Here is a 27,385-nt window from a genome sequence, read left to right on the forward strand (position 1 = left end):
CTGTGTGTGGAGTAAAGGCGGTCCATCATTTTTTCCCCTCTGGTTGCACATTTAACATGTTGATAAAAATTTGGTTAAACGGATATAAGTTTCCCTGCATTAAAGATCCCGGCTACTAGGAGCGCCGCCTCTGGCTGAGCGTTTTCTTGTTTGCTTATGGCAGAATACAGCTCATTCAATGCTGTCTTAGTGCCAGCCTCTGACTGTGGGGGTATGTAAACAGCTACGAAAAATACAGATAAACTCTTTAGGTAGGTAGTGTGGTCTACAGCTTATCATGAGATTCTCTACCTCAGGCGAGCAATAGCTCGAGACTTCCTTAGATATCGTGCACCAGCTGTTATTTACAAAAATACATATATATGACTGAAGTCCCAAATTCCCATTAGTTACTGTGAGACTTTGCACGCTCACAGATACGAAGCCTCAGAAATAAAGATCCGATCACAGAATAGGAGCCACTCCCTTAATAAAAATTGTTACATCTACAAACTTGGTCAATCCTAAAATTAAGTCCAATGGTCACTTTTTGGACTCTAAAGTCTAATTTTTATCCAATATCTAGAATTTGGACTGTCGCTGCAGAAATAACTCTGAATACTCCAATGCTAAAGACTCTGTCAAAAATCCGGTATGTGGTTCTCTGTAACGTTTGGACGGCTCATGATGAGGCGGGATGTGTGTTGTGTATCAACATTCAAGTTGATTTGTGAGTTTTCATCGATATTAGCATTGAACTTCAACCAATCCCATACTATAGTTGCGCCATCCGGCGCTGACTGAGGGAGAATGATCACCTGAGTCTCCTCTGGGAACAATGTCTCCTTGCTGCCAGGACAGCCAGACTCGCTGTGTGTGTGTGACAGAGGCGCTACAGTAGGTTCTTCTCTGTAATGAGGATGTACAGTTGAAGTCAGAAGTTTACATAAACTTAGGATGGAGTCATTAAAACTCATTTTGCAACCACTCCACAAATGTCTTGTTCACAAACTATAGTTTTGGCAAGTCGGTTAGGACATCTACTTTGTGCATGACACAAGTCATTTTTCCAACAATTGTTTACAGACAGATTATTTCACTTATTATTCACTGTATCACAATTCCAGTGGGTCAGAAGTTTACATACACTAAGTTGACTGTGCCTTTAAACGGCTTGGAAAATTCCAGTAAATGATGTCATGACTTTAGAAGCTTCTGCTAGGCTAATTGATATAATTTGAGTCAATTGGAGGTGTACCTGTGGATGTATTTCAAGGCCTACCTTCAAACTAAGTGGGAAAATCAAAATAAATCAGTCAAGACCTCAGAAAAAAAATCGGAGACCTCCACAAGTCTGGTATATCCTTGGGAGCAATTTCCAACCGCCTGAAGGTACAATGTTCATCTGTACAAACAATAGTATGCAAGTATAAACACCATGGGACCACGCAGCCGTCATACCACTCAGGAAGGAGACGTTTTCTGTCTCCTAGATATGAACGTACTTTGGTACAAAAAGTTCAAATCAATCCCAGAACAACAGCAAAGGACATTGTGAAGATGCTGGAGGAAAAGGATACAAATGTATCTATATCCATAGTCCCATATCGACATAACCTGAAAGGCCGCTCAGCAAGGAAGAAGCCACTGCTTCAAAACTGTCATAAAAAAGCCAGACTACGGTTTGCAACTGCACATGGGGACAAAGATCATACTTTTTGGAGAAATGTCCTCTGGTCTGATGAAACAATTTTTTTGACCATAATGACCATCGTTATGTTTGGAGGAAAAAGGGGGAGGCTTGCAAGCCGAAGAACACCATCCCAACCGTGAAGCACGGGGGTGGCAGCATCATGTTGTGGGGGTGCTTTGCTGCAGGAGGGACTGGTGCAAAACAGGAGGGACTTCACAAAATAGATGGCATCGTGAGGAAGGATAAATATGTGGATATATTGAAGCAACATCTCAAGACATCAGTCAGGAAGTTAAAGCTTGGTCGCAAATGGGTCTTCCAAATGGACAATGGCCCCAAGCATACTTCCAAAGTTGTGGCAAAATGGCTTAAGGACAACAATGTCAAGGTATTGGAGTGGCCATCACAATGCCCTGTCCTCAATCCCATAGAGTCTATGGCATAGACAATTTGTGAGCAGAACTGAAGAAGTGTGTGCAAGCAAGTAGGCCTGCAAACCTGACTCAGTTTACCAGCTCTGTCAGGAGGAATGCAACTTATTGTGGAAGGCTACCCAAAACGTTTGACCCAAATTAAACAATTTAATGGCAATGCTACCAAATAGTAATTGAGTGTATGTAAACATATGACCCACTGGGAATGTGATGAAAGCAATCAAAGCTGAAATAAATCATTCTCTCTTCTATTATTCTGACATTTCACAATCTTAAAATAGTGGTGATCCTAAATGATCTAAGACAGGGAATTCTTACTATAATTAAATGTCATGAACTGAGTTTAAATGTATTTGGCTTAGGTGTATGTAAACTTCCGACTTCAACTGTATGCTTGTTGCTGGTCTTAAAGGCTGATTCATTTTGATACAATAGAAGGAGTAGCTTTCACAAACGGTTATGTTAAGCATTTCTTTGCCTTCCTCTTTCCCCTGATGGTTAGGTGATTACATTAGAGGGCCTATTTCACTATGATCTGTCTTTTCTTTCTGTATACCTCTCTCTGCTTTTGAGGGGAGCCTAAAAATAACAACAGATCTCTAGGGCTCAAGCAGTTCTCTAGTGGTCTGGTTATTAACATCTACCAATATATGGCTATTTAAATCCCCTGCTTCCCATTTAGAAAAATCTCCATCTTAAAGTTCCAGTTGTGAGCGCCCATACAGCCACTCTTCTCCTGGACAATATGCTCATCAGAAACCACATCCTGTAGATTGGTCTCAGTGGATGAAACTCTGTATCTGTATCTGCTGGGTTGCACTGTGATCTTTCAAGCATCACCTGTTTGGAGTGAGTGAATGCCCTTTTGTGGAATGCAGTCGCTATGTGTAACTAGCTAAATACCTCCATCACTGTCAGCTCACTAACTAGCCTTATTGAGCCACCCAGAAGTGACACAGCTGCCACTGATATTTGACATGCCTAACAAGAGTCAACAGCTGTCCAACAGTAAACGTAATGCTGTGGTTCCACCCTGTAGACCTAGGAGCCAAGGTTGCAAAGTCAACTGTGGTCAATGCAGGGCACTTCAGCAATGGGAAAATTCACATACCTAGTCGTTGCGTTACGTGCTATTCAAACATCCGAGAATTCAGGGAAGGATTACAAAGAGTGTTTCCCATCCTTTATTTGCTTGAGATCCCACCCCTATAAAATGGCACAACTCCACTGTTAATCTCTAGGGCGCGGCAGGGCGGTCAGCAAATATATTTTCCAATAAAACCCTATAGGGCTGTCCCCGAACATACGTATAACTAAAGAGGGAGCCAGAGATCAATATAGACTAACCAGAAGAAAAAACCTCTTCTGGTCGGTCAGAACCTTTTTCCTTTTGGAGTTCCAAGTTATCCTACCATTTCTGCTGATGTGGGTGCCACAACCTAACTTAATGAAAATCGGTGGTCAGCTAGCTAGAAGAGTGTCTTTAGTTGCAAAACGTAAAGTTATATTTGTTCATTTAAATGTTGAGCTTGAGGTGATTTAATCCTCTAACCGCTAGAGTGTCTGACGTTAGGGAATGTCTGATGTTGGGGGGGAAATTAGCTACAATGCTTGTTTGGTTAAGGGCAGCAGGTAGCCTAGTGGTTAGAGCAAATGGACCAGTAACCAAAAGGTTGCTGGATTGAATCCCTGAGTTGACAAGGTAAACATCTGTCATTCTGCCCCTGAGCAAGGCAGTTCCCCGGGCGCTGAAGACGTGGATGTCGATTAAGGCACCCCCCCCCCCCCCCTTTTCATTAAGTTAGGTTTTGAGATTTTTCAAAAAAGTAACAAATGTACATTTTGTGAGACGCTGTGTATTGTAAAAATTTGACTGCGCGACAGACCACACGTAATTTAATATCCAACATTTTACTTCTGATATATAGCTAACGGATTTCAGGCACGTAATTATTTATTTTTTTACCGGAAGGTTAGCCAACGAGTCAACTTCGCATATGAGGTTGTTGTCTCTTTGTTTTTACAAAATGAAATGGATATACCTTGTAATTGAACAAAATAGTAAGGTGGCCAATAACTGTTTAATATGGGATGTTTTTTTTTTGCTAAACCACTTATCAAAAATAAATGTCAAACATGCTAATTGCTAAACCGGTAGCTAACATTTTTACGACACCAATAATCACAAAACATTGATGGCTTGATCACAAGAACACTTGAAGGTAATATGTTTTTTAAACTCTTTTGAATATGCTGATAATACGTGGTGCTACACTATATGAGAGATAATGGGAATTAACAGTAAATGTGCTACTGTTGTGCCAACCCTGCCGCGTCCGCACTTGATTAAGTCCACTCAGACAGGCGCGAATCAGAGGTCTTGTGTGCCACATTTAAAAAATGATTTGCCACTGCTCTACTAAAATAATATTGATTGACCAAACAATCGACAAGTCGACTAAATGGGGTCAGCCCTCAAACCCTGTCTTTTAACGAATGGTCCTCTTGTTGATTTCCTCTCCTCTCTCCCTCTGGCATTCTAATGTCATTTTCACCCTCTCTGTGCTCAGGTCTCAGGCTTCCAGGTTGGGGGGACACTCAGGAAAATACTTCTGTTGGGTTGGCTGAGAGATTGGGCTGGGGTTGTTGTTGGCTCGGCAACAACAGGCAGAATGTTTTGAGTCAGTTGCCAAGCAATGCAGAGGGTTTTGATTTACGATGACGTCTTCCCACTGGCAGCTTGTTGCAATTAGTGATGTGGTGTGGTGAGTGCAGCATGGTGGTATTATTATGATGTTCGTGTTTATTTATCTTTCTGGGACTCGTTCCTTCCACAGTTTTTTTTCTCTCTTGGACAGCAGAATCTCTTAGTGATAGATTTGTTTCCTCATCTGTTTCATATGACCCTTTACTTACTTTAGACTGTTCCTTCTCCCACTAGCACTTTCATCATATTGCCATATCTTCTCCCTGTCTTCCTTTCTCTTTCTCCCACCTTTCTCTCTACCTCGCCCTTTCCCGTAACTCTCTCCCTCTGTCTGTGTCTGTGGAGTACTGCAGTTTCTGTCTCTGTCTGCCTGTCTCCATATCTCTCTCTCTTTCTCTTTCTCTTTCTCTTTCTCTCTTTCTCTCTCTGCCTGTGTCTCTGGAGTACTGCTGATCTTAATGCTGTGAGTGTGGACAGGCCATGTTAATAACTAGAGGGGATGATGGAGCTTTAGAGGCTAGTTCTGATTGGATACAGGGACAGAGCGAGTGATTTGTTTCACAAAGGGCTGCTTTTAATTCCTGGATTCAGGTCAGGAGTAGGGCAGGCAGGCTGCTATTGTACAAGAATAAACTGATCTTTGGAACAACATACACAAACGCTGGCCTGTGTATTATGTTGATGGAAAACCAAATGTTGGTTGCTGTGGATTCATGATCAGATCAGCACAGATGTCTGTGAATGCTTAGTTTGATGGAACTGACTAAGCTTGTGTTTTGGTTTGGGAATGTCTTAGCGGAGCTGACGTCAGTGCTCTTTCAAGTAAATGTTGTTCACAAAACCATCTCGCTCTCCCGACCACACACACACACACACACACACACACACACACACACACACACACACACACACACACACACACACACACACACACACACACACACACACACACACACACACACACACACACACACACTATTACACCCAACATGATAAATGTTTATTGATAGTGCCTCGAGAGGAGACTATGATTATGTTCAGATGACACACGCATGAAACGAAGAGATCAAGTTGGTGAGGTCACCCTTGAACACTGGTTTATGTCATGGGCTTAAATATGGTTTGAGGACTTTATAAAAGAGAGTCCAGCTGTAATGAATGGTGCTCGAGTTTCATCCATGATTATATGACTAGGTGTATGCGTGTGTGTGTGTGTGTGTGTGTGTGTGTGTGTGTGTGTGTGTGTGTGTGTGTGTGTGTGTGTGTGGTACTCCTGTGTGTTTGTAATACCGCACCTGCTGCTGTTGTTGTAGTATTGGCAGGTTGTCCCCACATGTCCTCCTTACCTATTCACAAACTTTAACACACACATATTCACAAGCTGTGCATGTGTTTCAGTTTTATTGTTATTATGGTAAATGATGTGATTCTGAGAGACCGATGGAGGTCCTTTATTGCCATCATCAGTGGGCATATTGAATGTACAGCCATACACATTACACACCCACTTACAGGCTTATGTTTCACTGCCCAAGTACAACTGTTAGGATTATACTTAATAACTTAACATATTCCCCACTGCTTTTCTCTCAATGTTACTGCTAACAGTAGTTCTTTAGAAATAATTGGAATGAACTGATCTTTGATGGTGAAACTATTCATTCTTTGTTTCTCTCCCTGGCTCCAGGTGTGGGGGGCAGTCAGGTGTTGGTGCCCCAGAAGGTGAGTGCTGTATTGGGGAAGAACGTGACGTTGGGCTGTAGTGTGGAGGTGGAGGCCAACCTGAGTTTTACCCAGAGTTCCTGGGAGCGTCGGCTGCCCACAGGCTCGGTGACGGTGGCGGTGTACAATCCCGTGTTCGGTATCTCCATCCCCCCGGACTACGTTCGCCGCCTGTCCTTCCGCTCACCCTCCTCCCATGACGCCACCATCGTACTGGAGGACGTGGGCTTCACAGACATTGGAGTGTACACCTGCAAGGTGGCCACCTTCCCCCTGGGCAACACACAGGCCTCCACCACTGTCAGTGTGCTTGGTAAGAATGTGCATGTGTTTGCTTGTGTGTGTGTGTCTGTGTGCAACACACCTTTTGTAAATGTATCTGTGTGTTTGTCTGGCTAATAGTGTGCTTGTAAGATTCTGAAATGTAATTCTGTATCTTAGTAAAGTGCCTCTTGTAAATTTAATGAATAATGCATACCAATATTCTGGGGGAGAGACATCCTACTCACATCACTGAGCCGGAGGGAAAGTGGTAAGACAAAGTGGAAGAGGAAAAAAGAGAAGGGGGAGAGTGAGGAAGGAAAGTGGTGAGAACGAGAGATTGGAATAAGGGTTGGTCGATGAAGTGGCGTTGCAGTAAGAAGAGTCATGGAGATTTGCTGTGGGGTAAACAGTATGACAGTTGGGTACAGTTGTGAGAATGAGTGGAGGGGTGGAGGAATGGGAACGAGGGAGCAAGGGAGGGGTGTAGAAGAACAGGGTGCTATAATTAGAGCTAGAGAAATGCGGTGGGCCATAAGGCGTGCGGTGTGTGTATGTGTGTTGCACAGTTGAAACATCCCTCTATTTTAAGGGATCTCCTGGGAGGGGCTGGGGTTGGATAGATGGATAGATCTATCATTCCAGGCAAAGCCATGGCTTTATATATACACACACACACACACTTTTGGAAAGGTTACAGGAAGTCCCTGAGCTGCTACTGCATAGTAGGAAAGGGGGGAATCTAGGGAGATGGAGAGAGTGGCAGAGGTGGACAGAAATTAACAAGAGCTTGGTGAATGACTGAAAGAGGGTGTGTGTTTGGAAGCTCTCCCAGACTCAGGAACTCAACTCTACTTCCCTAGAGGCTACTGGAACTCTGACTAAACAGTACAGCTCTTTCTCTCCATTTCTCTCTCTCCTCTCTCTCAGTGGAGCCCAAGGTGTATGTGTCGGCTGGCTCGGTGGCTCTGATCGATGAGGGCAATGAGACGGTGGTGGCTACCTGCATCGCTGAGCGGGCCCTCCCCCCTGCCGAAGTCTCCTGGGAGACGGACCTGTTTGGCCATTCAGAGGTGACGATGCAGGACGAGGCCAACGGCACCACCAGCACCCAAGTGCACTACCTGTGGCAGCCCACCCGCCACGTCCAGGGTCAAGCCCTCACCTGTGTGGTGCGCCATCCTGCCCTGCACACGGACTTTAGGATCCCCTACCAGCTCAATGTGGAGTGTGAGTCTCTCTCTGTCTGTGTGTGTGCGTGCGTGATTGAACACGAGTCCCACAAGAATGCCTTTTTTGTTCACAATCATTCACAGATTAGTCATGTCTATCATGATGGAATTTAGACAGATTTGATTGATTTAACTGATTCACATGTCATTTCACACCATTTTTCTCTTTTTGTGGGGAGGGGGGGGTGGGTTTATGCTTTTCCTGTTGCTATATATGTTAATCCTCCTGTGTCTTGTCTCTGCAGATGCCCCAGACATTGTGGTGGTAGGTTATGATGGTGACTGGCACGTGGGCCGCGAGAGCGTCCTGCTGACCTGCAAAGCCAAGGCAAACCCACCAGCCCACCACTTCAGATGGATCAGGTTTGTGAGCGTGTGTGATCACATTTTTAAGTGAGCACAAATTTGTTCACACTGCAGATTGAACATTGAACCAGTGTTTGTGTATAATTGTGTCCGTCTTTCATTTTGTGTTCTTGTATGTGTGTGTGCATCCCAGACTGGACGGGGACATGCCAGAGGGGGTGGAGATACTGAACAGCACGTTGCTGTTTCTGAGGCCCCTCCAAAGAAATGACTCTGGAGTCTACAGGTGTGAGGTTGCCAATGCCATCAACCTACGCAGCAGGGACCTGCGGATACGCATACAAGGTGAGAGGGGAAACGCTGCTGAATATGCACACAGCTTGCTATTGCACACATTCTCCCTGTTTCTCTTGGGGAGAACTTGAAGCTTTCAGTGTAGAGATAATACCATGGAGATGAGTCTTGATTTATCTCTATGGACAATACTATCTCTGTGTCTCTATGGCTCTCACTACTAAACACTTCACTTATAACTTTTTTATGGTTTTGAAACAATGGTATACTTTTCTGAGGATGAATCACATTTAAACACACACAGAAACACACATGGTCCATCCAGCATTTCGTCATTCTAAACCCTAATCCATCTAAGCTTGAGGGTGTGTCAGTGTTTGAATTGAAGCGAGCTGCCACGCTGTATTAGTGCAGATTATTTCTGGTCCTCAGATGTAAGAGTCTTAATTGGAGCCTGATTAGTCTTGATTAGGTCTCCAGATGTTCAACAGGAGAGGAGAGCTCCCTAGTTCTCTGGCCAAACCCATCTGTCTGTCTGCTCATCCCTAATCATCATCTCAGACCACTAACTCACTCCAGGCTTTGTAGCCTGTCCCCTGTTGTTCCCCTGGCCTGGCATGTGTCTGTCTCTTCTGTGCAATATGAGCACCATGTCCCTGAGGTTTTGTTAACCCCCTCACCTCCCTCGGCTCATAAACCTTTCTTCTCTTCCTGAATTAAGCTTTCAGTATGACTACTGTACATCTCTCTCTCCATCCCTCTTGTTTGTTACTATTTTGCTCTCTCTCTCTTTTCCTCTCTGTGTGTGTGTGTGTGTGTGTGTGTGTGTGTGTGTGTGTGTGTGTGTGTGTGTGTGTGTGTGTGTGTGTGTGTGTGTGTGTGTGTGTGTGTGTGTGTGTGTGTGTGTGTGTGACGCAGTGAAAGGCAGAGGCGTGCAGCCTTGACTGAGATGTCCCAGATTCATAAAATATTCACCAGCTCTTTTCAACTCTTATTTATTAAACATATATATATATTTTTGCTTTTCCCTTTGAGGGGAGCTCTGTGGTTTTGTGCGTGGTGTGTGTTCTCTGTGTGCGCGCTTCTGGGTACTGTGTTTCACTCTTGTGTGTGTGCTCGCCCACACGTTCGTGCAGTTTCTCCGCATGGCGTCGGGACGACGTCATTCTGTTGGATCTGAGAGTCTGATATCTCTACAGATATCGGACCTGGAACCAGGACTAGTGTTATTTTATGTTGCTGTTTTAAGAACTTCACAACATCACTGAACACTTTTAGGGGAAACCTTTCACACATGTGCAGTCCTAATCCAATCACAACCACAGCTAGGGTTGCAAAGGGAGGGTATATATCACTGGAACATTTCTAAGTTTAACAGGAAACTACCAGAATGTTGGTATCTTTCATGGATTTGATGTCATCTCTCACAAGACATCTAGTGGCCCTTTTGGGTACTTCAGGTTATCACAGGCATCTAATTATCTCTGGCCTTCTGCATGGCCTTATCACATGTAAAATTATATTAAATCATTGAATAAGATTATTTCAAAATACAAAAATGAATGACAAAGCTGTAAAACATTATGCTAAATAAAAAACATCAATTTAGTGAATACATTTGATGTTTAATATGAGGGTTTCAGCATTATGTATTAGTTTTACTATGTAAGGATGTATTAGTTTTAATATGTAAGTATGTATTTGGGGGCAGTTGTGAAAAAGTAAATAGTTCAAAGTAATGCCATTGTTGATCAGATGCTTTTTTTCATTAAGCTATTTTCTCTTGAACCATATGGTTTAAGAGAAAATATCTACTTTATCTACTCATGGACAATATGGACACAGATATAATAAATGAATACTATACATGTTTAATTAATAAAGTTATTCCAAGTATAAATCACCAAAGTTATGATAGTGCCATATATTGTCTGTTAATTGCCAAAATTACTGAAGATTCCGGTAACTTTGGTAAATTACCGGTAGCTTTGCAACCCTGACCACAGCAGTTAAATACAGACTCAACAAGTCCGGACAGAAATACCAGCATGTCTCTTCTGCTGATGTAAGGTGCTTGATCATGGTTCATCTGGCCTAAAGAACATAATAGGGAGCATGTGAAGATCTGGATCAAGTCAACACAGGGAGTGTCCAAATCACTTTTTCAAACTGACTGAACTGTAAAGGAATAATATTATTATTATTATTATTATTATTATTATTATTATTATTATTATATTATTATTTGCCATTTTGCCCATTTCTTTTCCCTGAACCACTCCCTGACATTTTAGTAGTCCTTCCCATCTCTCCAAGTCCCCTAACGTCTTGGTAGTCCTTCCCATCTCTCCAAGTCCCCTAACGTCTTGGTAGTCCTTCCCATCTCTCCAAGTCCCCTAACGTCTTGGTAGTCCTTCCCATCTCTCCAAGTCCCCTAACGTCTTGGTAGTCCTTCCCATCTCTCCAAGTCCCCTAACGTCTTGGTAGTCCTTCCCATCTCTCCAAGTCCCCTAACGTCTTGGTAGTCCTTCCCATCTCTCCAAGTCCCCTAACATTAGTGCTGATTCTATTCTAGACATCCCTTCCCTCCTACATATCAGTGCCTTACGACATTCTCAATGACAAAGACATGTTCCTCTTTATTTGAAATGCTCAGCATAAGCTCTCCATAAAGTCTTTATAAGCACCCATAACAGGCACATAATAATCATAAAAGTGTTCATCAGTTCATTCGACTTGATTTTAATGGCGGTAGCTACAGAATGTCGTGATTGATTGTCCCTCTAAAGCTGATCTGTGCAATACGGAATAAATCTTCTCTTCCTTCTTGCAAAGATTTACATGGCAAGGAAAATAGTGTTGAGTGTCCATGACTTACAGTTGACAGTGTGTATGTCATGCAGTGCCTAAAGTTGTCAGCGTAAGTTATATGTGGGCATTATGAACAGCTTATACTACTTCAAATAAGGTGTTACTGACAAAAGCTAGTCAGCATTAAGTTCAATTCATGATTGTTTTAAGAATTTGTTTGTGCTTTGTAGAGGTCTTAGTTCTTAATCACCCATCTCTGGTTCCTAAACTAGTAACATCTACATCCCTCTGCCTTACCTTGCCTTTCCATTCTTTTGTGATTAGTGTAATGCTCACTCTCACAGTCTCTGGTTTTCTACCGATCAGGCTACCGCCCATTTGGATGCTCTAAACTGCATGATTTTTTTAGTCTTTATTGCCAATTTGTATACATTTACCTCAATCCCGAAACATCAAAACTTAATTTACCACATCTATACGTTTTAAAGGTTACTTCTAACCTCAAGTGGTCTGTCAAGAGATCTAACAACAACAACATACTTTGTTCAGATAACATGTCAATGCAAACCTGAGGCTGTTATGAGCACGTTGTTTTAGATGTAGAACTGTTTTGTAGTTTTCTCATGTCTACCTATCCCCTTTCAGTAATATGCTGATGTAGTTGGCATTGACATTCTCTACTTTTCTGTCTGTCCATCCCTCCCTCCCTGACTCTACTTCCCTCCTCCCTGCCTCCCTCCATTAGATCCTCCCACCACCTCCATGCCCTCCACCACCCCTGCGCCTGTCCTAACTGGCTCTGCCTCCTCCTCCACCTCTGTGGGAGACAAGCAACGGGTCCTCTTCACCTCCCCCACCCTGGCAGCCCTGCCCCCTGCCAACCAACTGGGCACCATCGTGGGCGGAGCTGTGGGCGGAGCCTTGTTCCTCCTGCTGCTGCTAGTGCTGGGCGGGGTCTGTTACCTCCGACAACGACAGACCTTCCGCGGGGACTACTACACCAAGCAGTACCTAGGGCCTTCAGACATGCAGAAGGCTCCTCCACAGCACGAGCTCCACCCCTCCAAGCCTGCCAATAACGTTTTTGTAGACAAGGACCGCGAGGAGTGGGGCGACCGCGAACGCAACCACGAGCGGGACCGTGAGCGCCTCCATCTGCATCCAACATCAACAACCATCATGAACAGCCACAACCACAGAGAGCCAGAGCGCCAGTCCAATGGCCGCACGAAAGCGACGAGACATGGAGAACACCATGACCACGACCACCTGCGTAGCTACCCCAGCCCCCACCAGATTAGCCATGCCAGATACACTGCCCCACCACACCCGCTGAGCAACGGTTCCCCTTACTTGTCGGATGACTGCTATGACAGTGGGGCCGAGGGGGACTATGTCTCTCATATGGATGGCTCCGTGATCTCACGCAGGGAGTGGTACGTCTGACCCCACCACCACCACCAGGCACGCTACCCTGCCAACAGACTCTGCCACCAGAGAGAAGAGCGACAACGCTGCAGAAATCACAGGAGGATTTCATACATTATTCAACAAAAGAGAATACTCACACGTTCTGCCTCTCTCTCTCAAGCTGTCATACATTTTGGCATCATCCTTAGTTCCCTCTTTTTTTCAACATGGTTTGTCATTTCTCAGTTATTTTCCCTTGATTTTGATCGTCATCATGGAAGGTGTGTGGATTGCCTAGCCACACTGTGGACATGCCTTCATTCTGCACTAGAGGGCAAATCTGTGTTTACTAGCTAATGTGGGGAGGGGAGGCTTTCCCCAAAGAAAGATTAAGTAGGAAGGGGAGAGAGAAATCAAAAAGGGGAGAGTATTTCTGGCACATACAATATTATTTGGTACAGTACGTGGATAGCATGGCTACAAATCACACATACCCATCGTGTGCTGTCCCACGTGCGTGTGTTAGTTATGAGTACCAGTTCCAACTTTGTCAGTAGATGCTGTCATTGCAACAGGATGTCATAGGCTAGAACTAAGTCTGCAATGTTATGTATCAGTGTGGTGGTCTGTCTCACTGTCTCAGATAGCGGTACCATAATGATAACTAATGAGTTAGAACTGAGCTTTAGTTAACCTTTCTCATTTTTTCATGCAGTGATTTTCAGCCCTATATAGAATATTTTAAAAAATATGACAGATGAGGGGATGGCTGTATATTGTAAGAGGAGTTGCATGCATTCTGTGAGCACCCTCTCCTCTTTAATTATTTGTGCTTTAGTATGCATTAATTTATAATCTGAAATGCCCTTAGTAATAGAATACGATTAGTAGACTGCAGGGTCCCGTGTAGCTCAGTTGGTAGAGCATGGTGCTTACAATGCCAGTGTTGTGGGTTCTATTCCCACTGGGGACCCGTATGAAAGTATATGCACTCACTACTATAAGTCACTCTGTATAAGATCGTCTGCAAAATGACAAAAAAATGTCAAATGTAGACTTTATATTTATGGCTGTCTAGGAAACAGTGAATGGGGCATAATTGTTGCTTCAGTTTTGTTATTTCCTCTGTAATACAGTGAAGTAAATGGAGATTATTCATGGTTCTCTGTTGTCTAGTGAAATTTCCTCTGTTACTCACTGCTCTGGGTTCAGTTATGTGACCGGTGCCTTATCCCAGAAGAGTAGTAAAGTAATTAAAAAAACAATGATAATGTTATTTTTACAGACAAGTGCAAGGTCTGTTTGGTCCTCTGAGAGATTTGTTTGTTGCCTTTGTTTTCTACTTTTTTTCACTGTTTTGATTGAGGGATTCTTGTTGTGCCATATCCTCTTCTGTTTTCTGTCTCTAAGCCATGGAGTTTGACAATAGCATTATTTTTGCTCACATAATGAATGACATTTGCAACATCTTCAAGTTGCAAAACACCTGAACAAAGCTGATGTAAGCTAAAAGGGCGATAATGTAATTATTGCACAGTTCCTATATGTCCGTTTTCGGTTAGGGCAGCATCGTTAAGTGTGCTTGGTATATAAGAAAATAACAGTGGGGATTTCCAGATTCCAGAATGTTTTGTTTAGTTCAAAAAGTCTGTTTGTACAAAGTGAGAGAACGGAGAGTGAAGCGCACTAGTGCACCTCGCCAGGGTCGATCTCCAACCGTATTTCACATTCTCCTTGCAAGCACCTTCATGTTATTCATGTTTGTTTTGTATACAAGAGAAGAGCTAATGTAAGAAAAGGAAGAAAAAAAATAATGCAAGAAAAAATTGAAAATAATCACATGCTGTATCATCTACGACAACAAGCATTATTTTGTAAATCTTTTTTGAGATATTTTTGTTTTCAATAAAGCACCTTTTTTTCTGTGTCTCATTTCCTGATTGATCTGATCTCCTAGACTGAAGCTGCCCGCATCACAAGCTCCCTCAGGCTGCTACTTTACTCTCAAACTGATCATTCTCTCTGTGCTCTTCAAAGTGACGTCATCTCTAGCTCAGTCACTCATTGTACAGCCTGAGCTCCTGTGAATCACTGGCCGCTTTCGCCATTTCAGCCGACTTTAAAGGCTTGTAGAGACTGACGGATCTACAAATCACCTTTCATTATAGATGACTACTCAATATTATTTTTAGATCAGTCAGTCACAGTACAGCTGTGATCCAGCATGTTGTTGATGCTTTCGAACACAGTCATTGTGCACACACACTCCATATCGTGTCACTGTCGCTAGCCAGCGTTTCAATATGAGATTTTAATTGATTTTTTTTGTTGCTCTATTTGACTGCTGCCCATCTCTTTCTCTCCTCCCCTGTCTTCCTCAGCCTCTCTCCACCTGCTTTTTGTAGAAGTTAGCAGAGATCAAGAAGCCCTCTCTTGTCTTGTCTCTCTCCCCTCTCTGGTTCTCGTTGACCTCTCTCATCTGACTTTGTGACAGAACATAAATTGCCCCCTGCTCCCATCTATAGCTTGTCTCCTTTGTGAATTCCCCCTGTGCATCTCTCCCAGTGTCTCACAGCTGGTGAAATCAAACAGTGTTTATGTCTGCCCCCGAGTCTCCCCTCTCTGAACCATTGACTGTCCCCATGGCAACAGTCTTATCTGGAGCTGGTGACAGAGGCAGGCTCCCTCAGGGCTCCACCGCTTATACCTGCACACCGAGAGAAAAAGAGTGGAAGGGAGTGAGGGGAGAGCAAGGTTAAAGGGGCTGTTGAAGCACATTAGAGAATTGGCCATCAGACATGAAATTGCCAATTATGATAAACTGTCTGTTGTATAGGAGGGTGGAGAAATCGCGTCATTGTGACCTTGGAATTGTGTACAGTGCCTTCAGAAAGTATTCATACCACTTGACTTATTCCACATTTTGTTGTGTTACGGCCTGAATTCTAAATGGAAGAAATGAAATGCATTCTCACCAACCTACACACAATACCCCATAATGACAAAGTGAAAACTTGTGCAAATGTATTGAAAATGAAACAAAGAAATACCTCATTAACATAAGGATTCAAATCCTTGAGTCAATAGATGTTAGAATCATCATTGGCAGCGATTACATCTGTGAGTCTTTCTGGGTAAGTCTCTAAGGGACAGATCGAAATGTACAGGGTTGATCCAACTCAAGGTGTCCTAAAAGAAAAAATGCACCCCCACTCCTCAAAGTTGCAAATATTTTCACATGACCCTCTTGTACTGTTAAATACATTGAACACCGTCCCCCCTCATATAATTAACTAAACATGTTTACGACCACAAATGACAACTGTAGGGACCCTGTGTTTGTAAACGTGGATATCAACTTTGCCACTTCAGCATGCTTTTGTGACACAGTCGATGCTACGCAGGACTATGGGCCTGAAGGTTCTCTGACCACAGAAGAACTCACTTTCCCTGCCTGTAAACATTGCACTACAAACAGAGCTGTTGCAGATAATGATCAGCTAGGGGGAAATCAGGTTTTCAACATTTTGATGCATATTTATAATTACATAACATTTATGCAACAAATTTTCCACCAATGTCTTTCTGTGCCAGTGCACCACACAACCAATAAACAAAGCATACCGACTTCGGGCACTTCAAATTCATAGTTTGCGTTTTCATATTCTAAAATCTTCATAAAACAAAGTTTTCTTTAGGAAAATTTGGCACTGGAAAACACAAATTTCAATTTACCTGACATTCGAGAAATGTAATGGACATCCATATGCATTCAGATCCAACCAGATCAATAAACGAGGGATGTTTGCCAAATGAGCCACATTTACGTGTCCTTAAAAATATTTTGTAAACAAAAAACAAAAACACTTTTCATAGTTTTGATGTGTAGCATATGCAAAACTTTATAGCCTATTTTTTCTTTTTTTGGGGGGGGGGGGTTGTATTTGTATATATTATGGATCCCCATTAGCTACTCTTTCTGGGATCCAGCTAAATTAAGGCAGTTTATACAATTTTAAAACATTTTACAGATTTCACAACACACTGTGTGCTCTCAGACCCCTACTCCACCACTACCACATATCTACTTTACTAAATCCATAGTGCGTATGTTATCGTGTGTGTGTGTATGCATGGGTCTGTGCCAATGTTTGTGTTGCTTCACAGTCCCCGCTGTTCCATAAGGTGTTTTTTAAATCGATCGAATTTTACTGCTTGCGTCAGTTACTTGATGTGGAATAGAGTTCCATGTAGTCATGGCTCTATGTAGTACTGTGTGCCTCCCATAGTCTGTTCTGGACTTGGGGACTGTGAAGAGACCTCTTGTGGCATGTCTTGTCAAAGCAAATCAAATGTTATTTGTCACATACACATGGTTAGCATATGTTAATGCGAGTGTAGCAAAATGCTTGTGCTTCTAGTTCTGACAATACAATGATAACCAACAAGTAATCTAACTAACAATTCCAAAACGACTGTCTTACACACACAAGTGTAAGGGGATAAAGATATATGAATGAGTAATGGTACAGAGCGGCATAGGCAAGATACAGTAGATGGTATCGAGTACAGTATATACATATGAGATGAGTATGGAAACAAAGTGGCTAGTGATGCATGTATTAAATAAAGATGCAGTAGATGATATAGAGTACAGTATATACGTATACATATGAGATGAATAATGTAGGGTATGGAAACATTATATTAGGTAGCATTGTTTAAAGTGGCTAGTGATATATTTTACATAATTTCCCATCAATTCCCATTATTAAAGTGGCTGGAGTTGAGTCAGTGTATTGGCAGCAGCCACTCAATGTTAGTGGTGGCTGTTTAACAGTCTGATGGCCTTGAGATAGAAGCTGTTTTTCAGTCTCTCAGTCCCAGCTTTGATGCACCTGTACTGATCTCGCCTTCTGGATGATAGCGGGGTGAACAGGCAGTGGCTCGGGTGGTTGTTGTCCTTGATGATCTTTATGGCCTTCCTGTGACATCGGGTGGTGTAGGTGTCCTGGAGGGCAGGTAGTTTGCCCCCGGTGATGCGTTGTGCAGACCTCACTACCCTCTGGAGAGCCTTGCGGTTGTGGGCGGAGCAGTTGCCGTACCAGGCGGTGATACAGCCTGCCAGGATTCTCTCGATTGTGCATCTGTAGAAGTTTGTGAGTGCTTTTGGTGACAAGCCGAATTTCTTCAGCCTCCTGAGGTTGAAGAGGCGCTGCTGCACCTTCTTCACGATGCTGTCCGTGTGGGTGGACCAATTCAGTTTGTCTGTGATGTGTATGCCAAGGAACTTAAAACTTGCTACCCTCTCCACTACTGTTCCATCGATGTGGATAGGGGGGTGTTCCCTCTGCTGTTTCCTGAAGTCCACAATCATCTCCTTAGTTTTGTTGACGTTGAGTGTGAGGTTATTTTCCTGACACCACACTCCGAGGGCCCTCACCGTCCTCCCTGTAGGCCGTCTCGTCGTTGTTGGTAATCAAGCCTACCACTGTTGTGTCGTCTGCAAACTTGATGTTTGAGTTGGAGGCGTGCGTGGCCACGCAGTCGTGGGTGAACAGGGAGTACAGGAGAGGGCTCAGAACGCACCCTTGTGGGGCCCCAGTGTTGAGGATTAGCGGGGTGGAAATTTTGTTGCCTACCCTCACCACCTGGGGGCGGCCCGTCAGGAAGTCCAGTACCCAGTTGCACAGGGCGGGGTCGAGACCCAGGGTCTCGAGCTTGATGACGAGCTTGGAGGGTACTATGGTGTTAAATGCCGAGCTGTAGTCGATGAACAGCATTCTCACATAGGTATTCCTCTTGTCCAGGTGGGTTAGGGCAGTGTGCAGTGTGGTTGAGATTGCATCGTCTGTGGACCTATTTGGGCGGTAAGCAAATTGGAGTGGGTCTAGGGTGTCAGGTAGGGTGGAGGTGATATGGGCCTTGACTAGTCTCTCAAAGCACTTCATGATGATGGAAGTGAGTGCTACGGGGCGGTAGTCGTTTAGCTCAGTTACCTTAGCTTTCTTGGGAACAGGAACAATGGTGGCCCTCTTGAAGCATGTGGGAACAGCAGACTGGGATAGGGATTGATTGAATATGGATTGAGGGGTATGCATGGGTGTCCGAGCTGTGTGGCAGTAGTTTAGACAGACAGCTCGGTGAATTCAACATGTCAATGAATTCATAAGTAAAAGTAGTGATGAAGTCAATCTCTCCTCCACTTTCAGCCAGGACAGATTGACATGCATATTATTAATATTAGCTCTCTGTGTACATCCAAGGGCCAGCCGTGCTGCCCTGTTCTGAGCCAATTGCAATTTTCCTAAGTCACTTTTTGTGGCACCTGACCACATGACTGAACAGTAGTCAAGGTGTGACAAAACTTGGGCCTGTAGGACCTGCCTTGTTGATAGTGTTGTTAAGACAGACTTCTCATCTTAGCTACTACTGCATCAATATGTTTTGACCATGACAGTTTACAATCTAGTGTTACTCCAAGCAGTTTAGTCATCTCAACTTGCTCAATTTCCACATGATTTATTACAAGATTTAGTTGAGGTTTGGGTAGTGTTTTGTTCCAAATAACATGCTTTTAGTTTTAGAAATATTTAGGGCTAACTTATTCCTTGCCACCCACTCTGAAACTAAATGCAGCTCTTTGTTGAGTGTTGCAGTTATTTCAGTCGCTGTAGTAGGTGACGTGTATAGTGTTGAGTCATCCGCATACATAGAAACTCAGGCTTTACTCAAAGTCAGTGGCATGTAGATAGTAAAAAAAAATTAAGCAAGGAGCCTGAACAGCAACCTGGGGAATTCCTGATTCTAACAGGATTATATTTGAGAGGCTTCCATTAAATAACACCCTCTGTGTTCTGTTAGACAAGTAACTCTTTATCCACATTATAGAAGGGGGTGTAAAGCCATAACACATAAGTTCTTCCAGCAGCAGACTATGATCAATAATTTCAAAAGCTGCAATGAAGTCTAACAAGACAGCCCCCACAATCATTTTATCATCAATATCTCTCAGCCAATCATCAGTCATTTGTGTAAGTGCTGTGCTTGTTGAGTGTCCTTCCCTAGAAGCATGCTGAAATTGTCAATTTGTTGTTGTCAATTTGTTTACGGTAAAATAGCATTGTATCTGGTCAAACACAATGTTTTCCAGAAGTTGACTAAGGGTTGGTAACAGGCTGATTGGTTGGCTATTTGAGCCAGTAAAGGGGGCTTTACTATTCTTGGGTAACTGAATGACATTAGCTTCCCTCCAGGCTTGCGGGCACACGCTCCCTAGTAGGCTTAAATTGAAGATATGGCAAATTGGAGTGGCAATATCGTCTGCTATTATCCTCAGTCATTTTTCATCTAGATTGTCAGACCCTGGTGGCTTGTCGCTGTTGATAGACAATAATTTTTTTTTCACCTCTTCCACACTGACTTTACGGAATTCAAAGTACAATTCTTGTCTTTCATATTTTGGTCCGATATACTTGGATGTGTAGTGTCAGCGTTTGCAGCTGGCATGTCATCCCTAAGTTTGCGTATCTTGCCAATGAAAAAGTAATTAAAGTAGTTTGCAATATCAGTGGGTTTTGTGATGAATGAGACATCTGATTCAATAAATGAAGGAGCAGAGTTTTTTTTCCCAAAATTTCATTTAAGGTGCCCCAAGGTTTTTTACGATCATTATTTATATAATTTATCTTTGTTTCATAGTGTAGTTTCTTTTTCTTTAGTTTAGTCACATGATTTCTTAATTTGCAGTATGTTTACCAATCATTTGGGCTGCCAGACTTAATTGCCATAACTTTTGCCTCATCCCTTTCAACCATACATTTTTTAAATTCCTCATCAATCCAAGGGGTTTTAACAGTTTTTACAGTCATTTTCTTAATGGGTGCGTGCTTATTAGTAACTGAGTAAGTAGTTTCATAAATGCATCAAGTGCATCGTCTGGTTGCTCCTCATTATACACCACAGACCAGCAAATATTCTTTACATCAACATATGAACCACTACAAAACATCTTGTATGACCTCTTAAACACTGTATTAGGCCCAGCCTTTGGAAATGTTGTTTTCCTAGATATGGCTATTACTAAAACTGAAAAATTGGGCGTGCAAAATTATTCAGCCCCCTTAAGTTAATACTTATGTCTCTATCAGTTTTGCACATCGAGAGACTGACATTTTTTCCCATTCCTCCTTGCAAAACAGCTCGAGCTCAGTGAGGTTGGATGGAGAGCATTTGTGAACAGCAGTTTTCAGTTCTTTCCACAGATTCTCAATTGGATTCTGGTCTGGACTTTGACTTGGCCATTCTAACATCTGGATATGTTTATTTTTGAAACATTCCATTGTAGATTTTGCTTTATGTTTTGGATCATTGTCTTGTTGGAAGAAAAATCTCCGTCCCAGTCTCAGGTCTTTTGCAGACTCCATCAGGTTTTCTTCCAGAATGGTCCTGTATTTGGCTCCATCCATCTTTCCATCAATTTTAACCATCTTCCCTGTCCCTGCAGAAGAAAAGCAGGCCCAAACCATGATGCTGCCACCACCAGGTCCTGTATTTGGCTCCATCCATCTTCCCATTAGTTTGACAGTGGGGATGGTGTGTTCAGGGTGATGAGCTGTGTTGCTTTTACGCCAAACATAACGTTTTTCATTGTTGCCAAAAAGTTCAATTTTGGTTTCATCTGACCAGAGCACCTTCTTCCACATGTTTGGTGTGTCTCCCAGGTGGCTTGTGGCAAACTTTAAACAACACTTTTTATGGATATCTTTAAGAAATTGCTTTCTTCTTGCCACTCTTCCATAAAGGCCTGATTTGTGCAATATACAACTGATTGTTGTCCTATGGACAGAGTCTCCCACCTCAGCTGTAGATCTCTGCAGTTCATCCAGAGTGATCATGGGCCTCTTGGCTGCATCTCTGATCAGTCTTCTCCTTGTATGAGCTGAAAGTTTAGAGGGACGGCCAGGTCTTGGTAGATTTGCAGTGGTCTGATACTCCTTCCATTTCAATATTATCGCTTGCACAGTGCTCCTTGGGATGTTTAAAGCTTGGGAAATATTTTTGTATCCAAATCCGGCTTTAAACTTCTTCACAACAGTATCTCGGACCTGCCTGGTGTGTTCCTTGTTCTTCATGATGCTCTCTGCGCTTTTAACGGACCTCTGAGACTATCACACTGCAGGTGCATTTATACGGAGACTTGATTACACACAGGTGGATTGTATTTATCATCATTAGTCATTTAGGTCAACATTGGATCATTCAGAGATCCTCACTGAACTTCTGGAGAGAGTTTGCTGCACTGAAAGTAAAGGGGCTGAATAATTTTGCATGCCCAATTTTTCAGTTTTTGATTTGTTAAAAAAGTTTGAAATATCCAATAAATGTTGTTCCACTTCATGATTGTGTCCCACTTGTTGTTGATTCTTCACAAAAAAATACAGTTTTATATCTTTCTGTTTGAAGCCTGAAATGTGGCAAAAGGTCGCAAAGTTCAAGGGGGGCGAATACTTTCGCAAGGCACTGTATATTGTAATCACTACTATGGATTTGGATACTGCTTTAAAGCAAATTTCTGCAGCGTTAGTAAAAATGTGATCAATACATGTTGATGATTTAATTCCTGTGCTGTTTGTAACTACCATGATAGGTTGACTGACAACCTGATCCAGGTTGCAGGCACTGGTTACAGTTTGACATTTTTTCCTGAGTGGGCAGCTTGATGATAGCCAGTCAATATTTAAATCAACAACAAAATACAGTTTAATTCAGAAATGTACATGCACCTTAGCCAAATACATTTAAACTCAGTTTTTCACAATTCCTGACATTAAATCCAAGTAAAGATTTCCTGTCTAAGGTCAGTTAGGATCACCACTTTGTTTTTAAGAATGTGAAATTTCAGAATAATAGTAGAGAATTATTTCAACTTTTATTTCTTTCATCACATTCCCAGTGGGTCAAAAGTTTACATCACTCAATTAGTATTTGGTAACATTGCCCTTAAATCGTTTAACCTGGGTCAAACGTTTTGGGCAGCCTTCCAATAGCTTCCCACAATAAGTTTGGTGAATTTTGGCCCATTCCTCCTGACAGAGCTGCTGTAACTGAGTAAGGTTTGTAGGCCTCCTTGCTCGTATACGCTTTTTGAGTTCTGCCCACAAAATTTCAGGAATTTGTGATGCCACTCCAACACCTTGACTTTGTTGTCTTAAGCCATTTTGCCACAACTTTGGAAGTATGCTTGGGGTCATTGTCCATTTGGAAGACCCATTTGCGACCAAGCTTTAACTGATGTCTTGAGATGTTGCTTCAATATATCCACATAATTTTCCTGCCTCATGATGCCATGTATTTTGTAAAGTGCTGCAGTCCCTCCTGCAGTAAAGCACCCCTACAACATGATGCCCCCCGTACCTCCAAACATAACGATGGTCATTATGGCCAAACAGTTCTATTTTTGTTTCATCAGACCAGAGGACATTTCTCCAAAAAGTATGATCTTTGTCCTCATGTGCAGTTGCAAACCGTAGTCTGACTTTTTTATGATGGTTTTGGAGCAGTGGCTTCTTCCTTGCTGGTCGACCTTTCAGATTATGTCGATATAGGACTCGTTGCACTGTGGATATAGATACTTTTGAACCTGTTTCCTCCAGCATCTTCACTAGGTCATTTGCTGTTGTTCTGGGATTGATTTGCACTTTTCGCACCAAAGTACGTTCATCTCTCGGAAACAATGCGTCTCCTTGCTGAGCGGTATGGCGGCTGCGTGGTCCCATGGTGTTTATACTTGCGTACTATTGTTTGTACAGATGAACGTGGTACCTTTAGGCGTTTGGAAATTGCTTCCAAGGATGAACCAGACTTGTGGAGGTCTACAATTTTTTTTCTGAGGTCTTGGCTGATTTCTTTTGATTTTACAATTTTCCCACTGAGTTTGAAGGTAGGCCTTGAAATACATCCACAGGGACACCTCCAATTGACTCAAATGATGTCAATTAGCCTATCATAAGCTTCTAAAGCCATGAAATCATTTTCTGGAATTTTCCAAGCTGTTTAAAGGCACAGTCAACTTAGTTTATGTAAACTTCTGATCGACTGGAATTATGATACAGTGAATTATAAGTGAAATAAACAATTGTCTGTAAACAATTGTTGGAAAAATTACTTGTGTCATGCACAAAGTAGATGTCCTAACCGACTTGCCAAAACTATAGTTTGTTAACAAGAAATTTGTGAAGTGGTTGAAAAACGAGTTTTAATGAATCCAACCTAAGTGTAAACTGTATACTTCTCTGTTGATATCACATACATTATCAAGCAATTCACACATATTATCCAGATACTGACTGTTAGCACTTTGTTGTCTATAGCAGCTTCCCACAAGAATGGGCTTTATGTGAGGCAGATGAACCTGTAGCCATATTACTTCAACAGTATTAAACATTAGATCGTCTCTAAGCTTTATAGGAATGTGATTCTGAATATAGACCGCAAAACCGCCTCCGTTGGAATTTCTGTCTTTTTGGTAGATGTTATAACCATGTATTGCTACCACTGTATCAGCGAAGTTATTATCTCAGTGAGTTTCAGAATATGAATGTCATCTGTTACAAGCAAGTTATTGACTTCATGGATTTTGTTTCTTAGGCTACATATAGTGGGGCAAAAAAGTATTTACTCAGCCACCAATTGTGCAAGTTCTCCCACTTAAAAGAGAGAGGCCTGTAATTTTCATCATAGGTACACTTCAACTATGACAGACAAAATGAGGAAAAAAATCCAGAAAATCACATTGTAGGATTTTTAATGAATTTATTTGAAAATTATGGTGGAAAATAAGTATTTGGTCAATAACAAAAGTTTATCTCAATACTTTGTTATATACCCTTTGTTGGCAATGACAGAGGTCAAACGTTTTCTGTAAGTCTTCACAAGGTTTTCACACACTGTTGCTGGTATTTTGGCCCATTCCTCCATGCAGATCTCCTCTAGTGCAGTGATGTTTTGGGGCTGTTGCTGGGCAACTCCCTCTGTCTAGGCCACTCCAGGACCTTGAAATGCTTCTTACGAAGCCACTCCTTTGTTGCCCGGGCGGTGTGTTTGGGATCATTGTCATGCTGAAAGACCCAGCCACATTTAATCTTCAATGCCTTTGCTGAAGGAAGGAGGTTTTCACTCAAAATCTCACGATACATGGCCCCATTCATTCTTTCCTTTACACGGATCAGTCGTCCTGGTCCCTTTGCAGAAAAACAGCCCCAAAGCATGATGTTTCCACCCCCATGCTTCACAGTAGGTATGGTGTTCTTTGGGTGCAACTCAGCATTCTTTGTCCTCCAAACACGACGAGTTAAGTTTTTACCAAAAAGTTATATTTTGGTTTGATCTGACCATATGCCATTCTCCCAATCTTCTTCTGGATCATCCAAATGCTCTCTAGCAAACTTCAGACGGGCCTGGACATGTACTGGCTTAAGCAGGGGGACACGTCTGGCTCTGTAGGATTTGAGTCCCTGGCGGCGTAGTGTGTTACTGATGGTAGGCTTTGTTACTTTGGTCCCAGCTCTCTGCAGGTCATTCACTAGGTCCCCCCGTGTGCTCACCGTTCTTGTGATCATTTTGACCCCACGGGGTGAGATCTTGCGTGGAGCCCCAGATCGAGGGAGATTATCAGTGGTCTTGTATGTCTTCCATTTCCTAATAATTGCTGTAGGATCAACAGATGTATTCGGTGCAAGTAGGGGTACATAAATTAAATTACTTACATTGTGTTTGCCAATGCCCCTAGGATCATGTAGATTTGATGCAGCATTGTGACGACTCATTGTCACAATGGTAGGGATTAACTGAGCTGGTCTCGGATCCTTTACCAGTCATTGTTTCAACACAGCCTTGAAATGCAAGGACAGTGTCCAGGAGCCAAGATGATTTGGATGGACTATCTTCTGTTTCCAATAGGTGTCAAAGTTATCAATACAAGTGCCTACAGCAGAGCTACAGTAGTCTGTAGCTACTGTAAGGGTTTAGGCTCCTTTCCTAAAACAATACTTGTCCACCTCACAGTTCAGCTGTCAAATATTTGAACACTGAATGTATCAGGGCATTGCATGCACGGTTTAGGTGCAAGACTTAGATGTCAACTGTATGTTATTCATATTTTAATAAATATATACAGCACCAGTCAAAAGTTTGGCCACACCAACTCATTCAATTGTTTTTCTTTATTTTATTTTTTTCTTACTGAAAATACAGCTGTCCCGGTTGATATATTATCGAATAGATATTTGAAAAACACCTTGAGGGTTCATTATAAACGTTTGCCATGTTTCTGTCGATATTATGGAGCTAATTTGGAATATTTTTCGGCGTTGTCGTGACCGCAATTTCCAGTCGATTTCTCAGCCAAACGTGAAGAACTTACAGACCTATTTCGGCTACAAAAATAATCTTTATGGAAAAAAGGAACATTTGCTATCTAACTGGGAGTGTCGTGAGTGAAAACATCCGAAGCTCATCAAAGGTAAATTATTTAATTTGATTGCTTTTCTGATATTCGTGACCAGGTTGCCTGCTGCTAGCTAGGCATAACGCTATGCTAGGCTATCGATAAACTTGAACAAATGCTTGTCTTGCTTTGGCTGTAAAGCATAATTTCAAAATCTGAGATGACAGGGTGATTAACAAAAGGCTAAGCTGTGTTTCAATATATTTCACTTGTGATTTCATGAATAAGGATATTTTCTAGTAATATTTTTGACCGTTGCGTTATGCTAATTAGTGTCAGTTGATGACAATTCTCCCGGATCCGGGAGCGCTAGTTCCAAGAAACAAATCCCAATATATTTTAGATTTTAGATTCTTCAAAGTAGCCACCCTTTGCCTTGATGACAGCATTGCACACTCTTGTCACTCTCTCAACCAGCTTCACCTGGAATACTTTTCTAACAGTCTTGAAGGAGTTGTTGGCTGCGTTTCCTTCACTCTGCAGTCCAACTCATCCCAAACCATCTCAATTGGGTTGAGGTCGGGTGATTGTGGGGGCCAGGTCATCTGATGCAGCACTAAATCACTCTCCTTCTTGGTCAAATAGCCCTTACAGAGTCTGGAGTTGTGTTGGGTCATTGTCCCGTGGAAAAACAAATGATAGCCCCAATAAGCGCAAACCAGATGGGATGGCGTATCGCTGCAGAATGCTGTGGTAGCCATGCTGGTTAAGTGTGCCTTAAATTCTAAATAAATCACTGACAGCAAAGCACCCCCACACCATCACACCTCCTCCTCCATGCTTTACGGTGGGAACCACACATGCGGAGTTCATCCCCTCACAAAGACAAGGCGGTTGGAAACAGAAATCTCAAATTTGGTCTCATCAGACCAAAGGACAGATTCCCACCGGTCTAATGTCCATTGGTCGTGTTTCTTGGCCCAGCAAGTCTCTTCTTCTTATTGGTGTCCTTTAGTAGTGGTTTCTTTGTAGCAATTCGACCATGAAGGCCTGATTCACGCAGTCTCCCCTGAACAGTTGATGTTGAGA

At 42.5% G+C, this 27,385-nt stretch overlaps 1 protein-coding gene across 2 annotated transcripts in view; it reads left to right on the forward strand.

The window, feature by feature from the left end:
* The window catches only part of LOC118391290 (nectin-3-like protein), a 90,201-nt gene that overhangs the window by 41,164 nt on the left and 21,652 nt on the right, over positions 1-27,385 (forward strand). Inside the window, exons 2-6 of one of the 2 annotated variants that reach the window (XM_035782536.2) lie at positions 6,501-6,848; positions 7,727-8,026; positions 8,274-8,391; positions 8,528-8,679; positions 12,185-14,776. In XM_035782536.2, the coding sequence (XP_035638429.1) occupies positions 6,501-6,848; positions 7,727-8,026; positions 8,274-8,391; positions 8,528-8,679; positions 12,185-12,885 (1,619 nt within the window). In that variant the 3' untranslated portion in view covers positions 12,886-14,776. Of the gene's footprint in view, positions 1-6,500; positions 6,849-7,726; positions 8,027-8,273; positions 8,392-8,527; positions 8,680-12,184; positions 14,777-27,385 lie in introns of those variants that run through there. The other variant, XM_035782537.2, reaches the window with a different exon arrangement.

The sequence above is a fragment of the Oncorhynchus keta genome, chromosome 12 (assembly GCF_023373465.1).
Source record: "Oncorhynchus keta strain PuntledgeMale-10-30-2019 chromosome 12, Oket_V2, whole genome shotgun sequence".
NCBI lineage: Eukaryota > Metazoa > Chordata > Actinopteri > Salmoniformes > Salmonidae > Oncorhynchus > Oncorhynchus keta.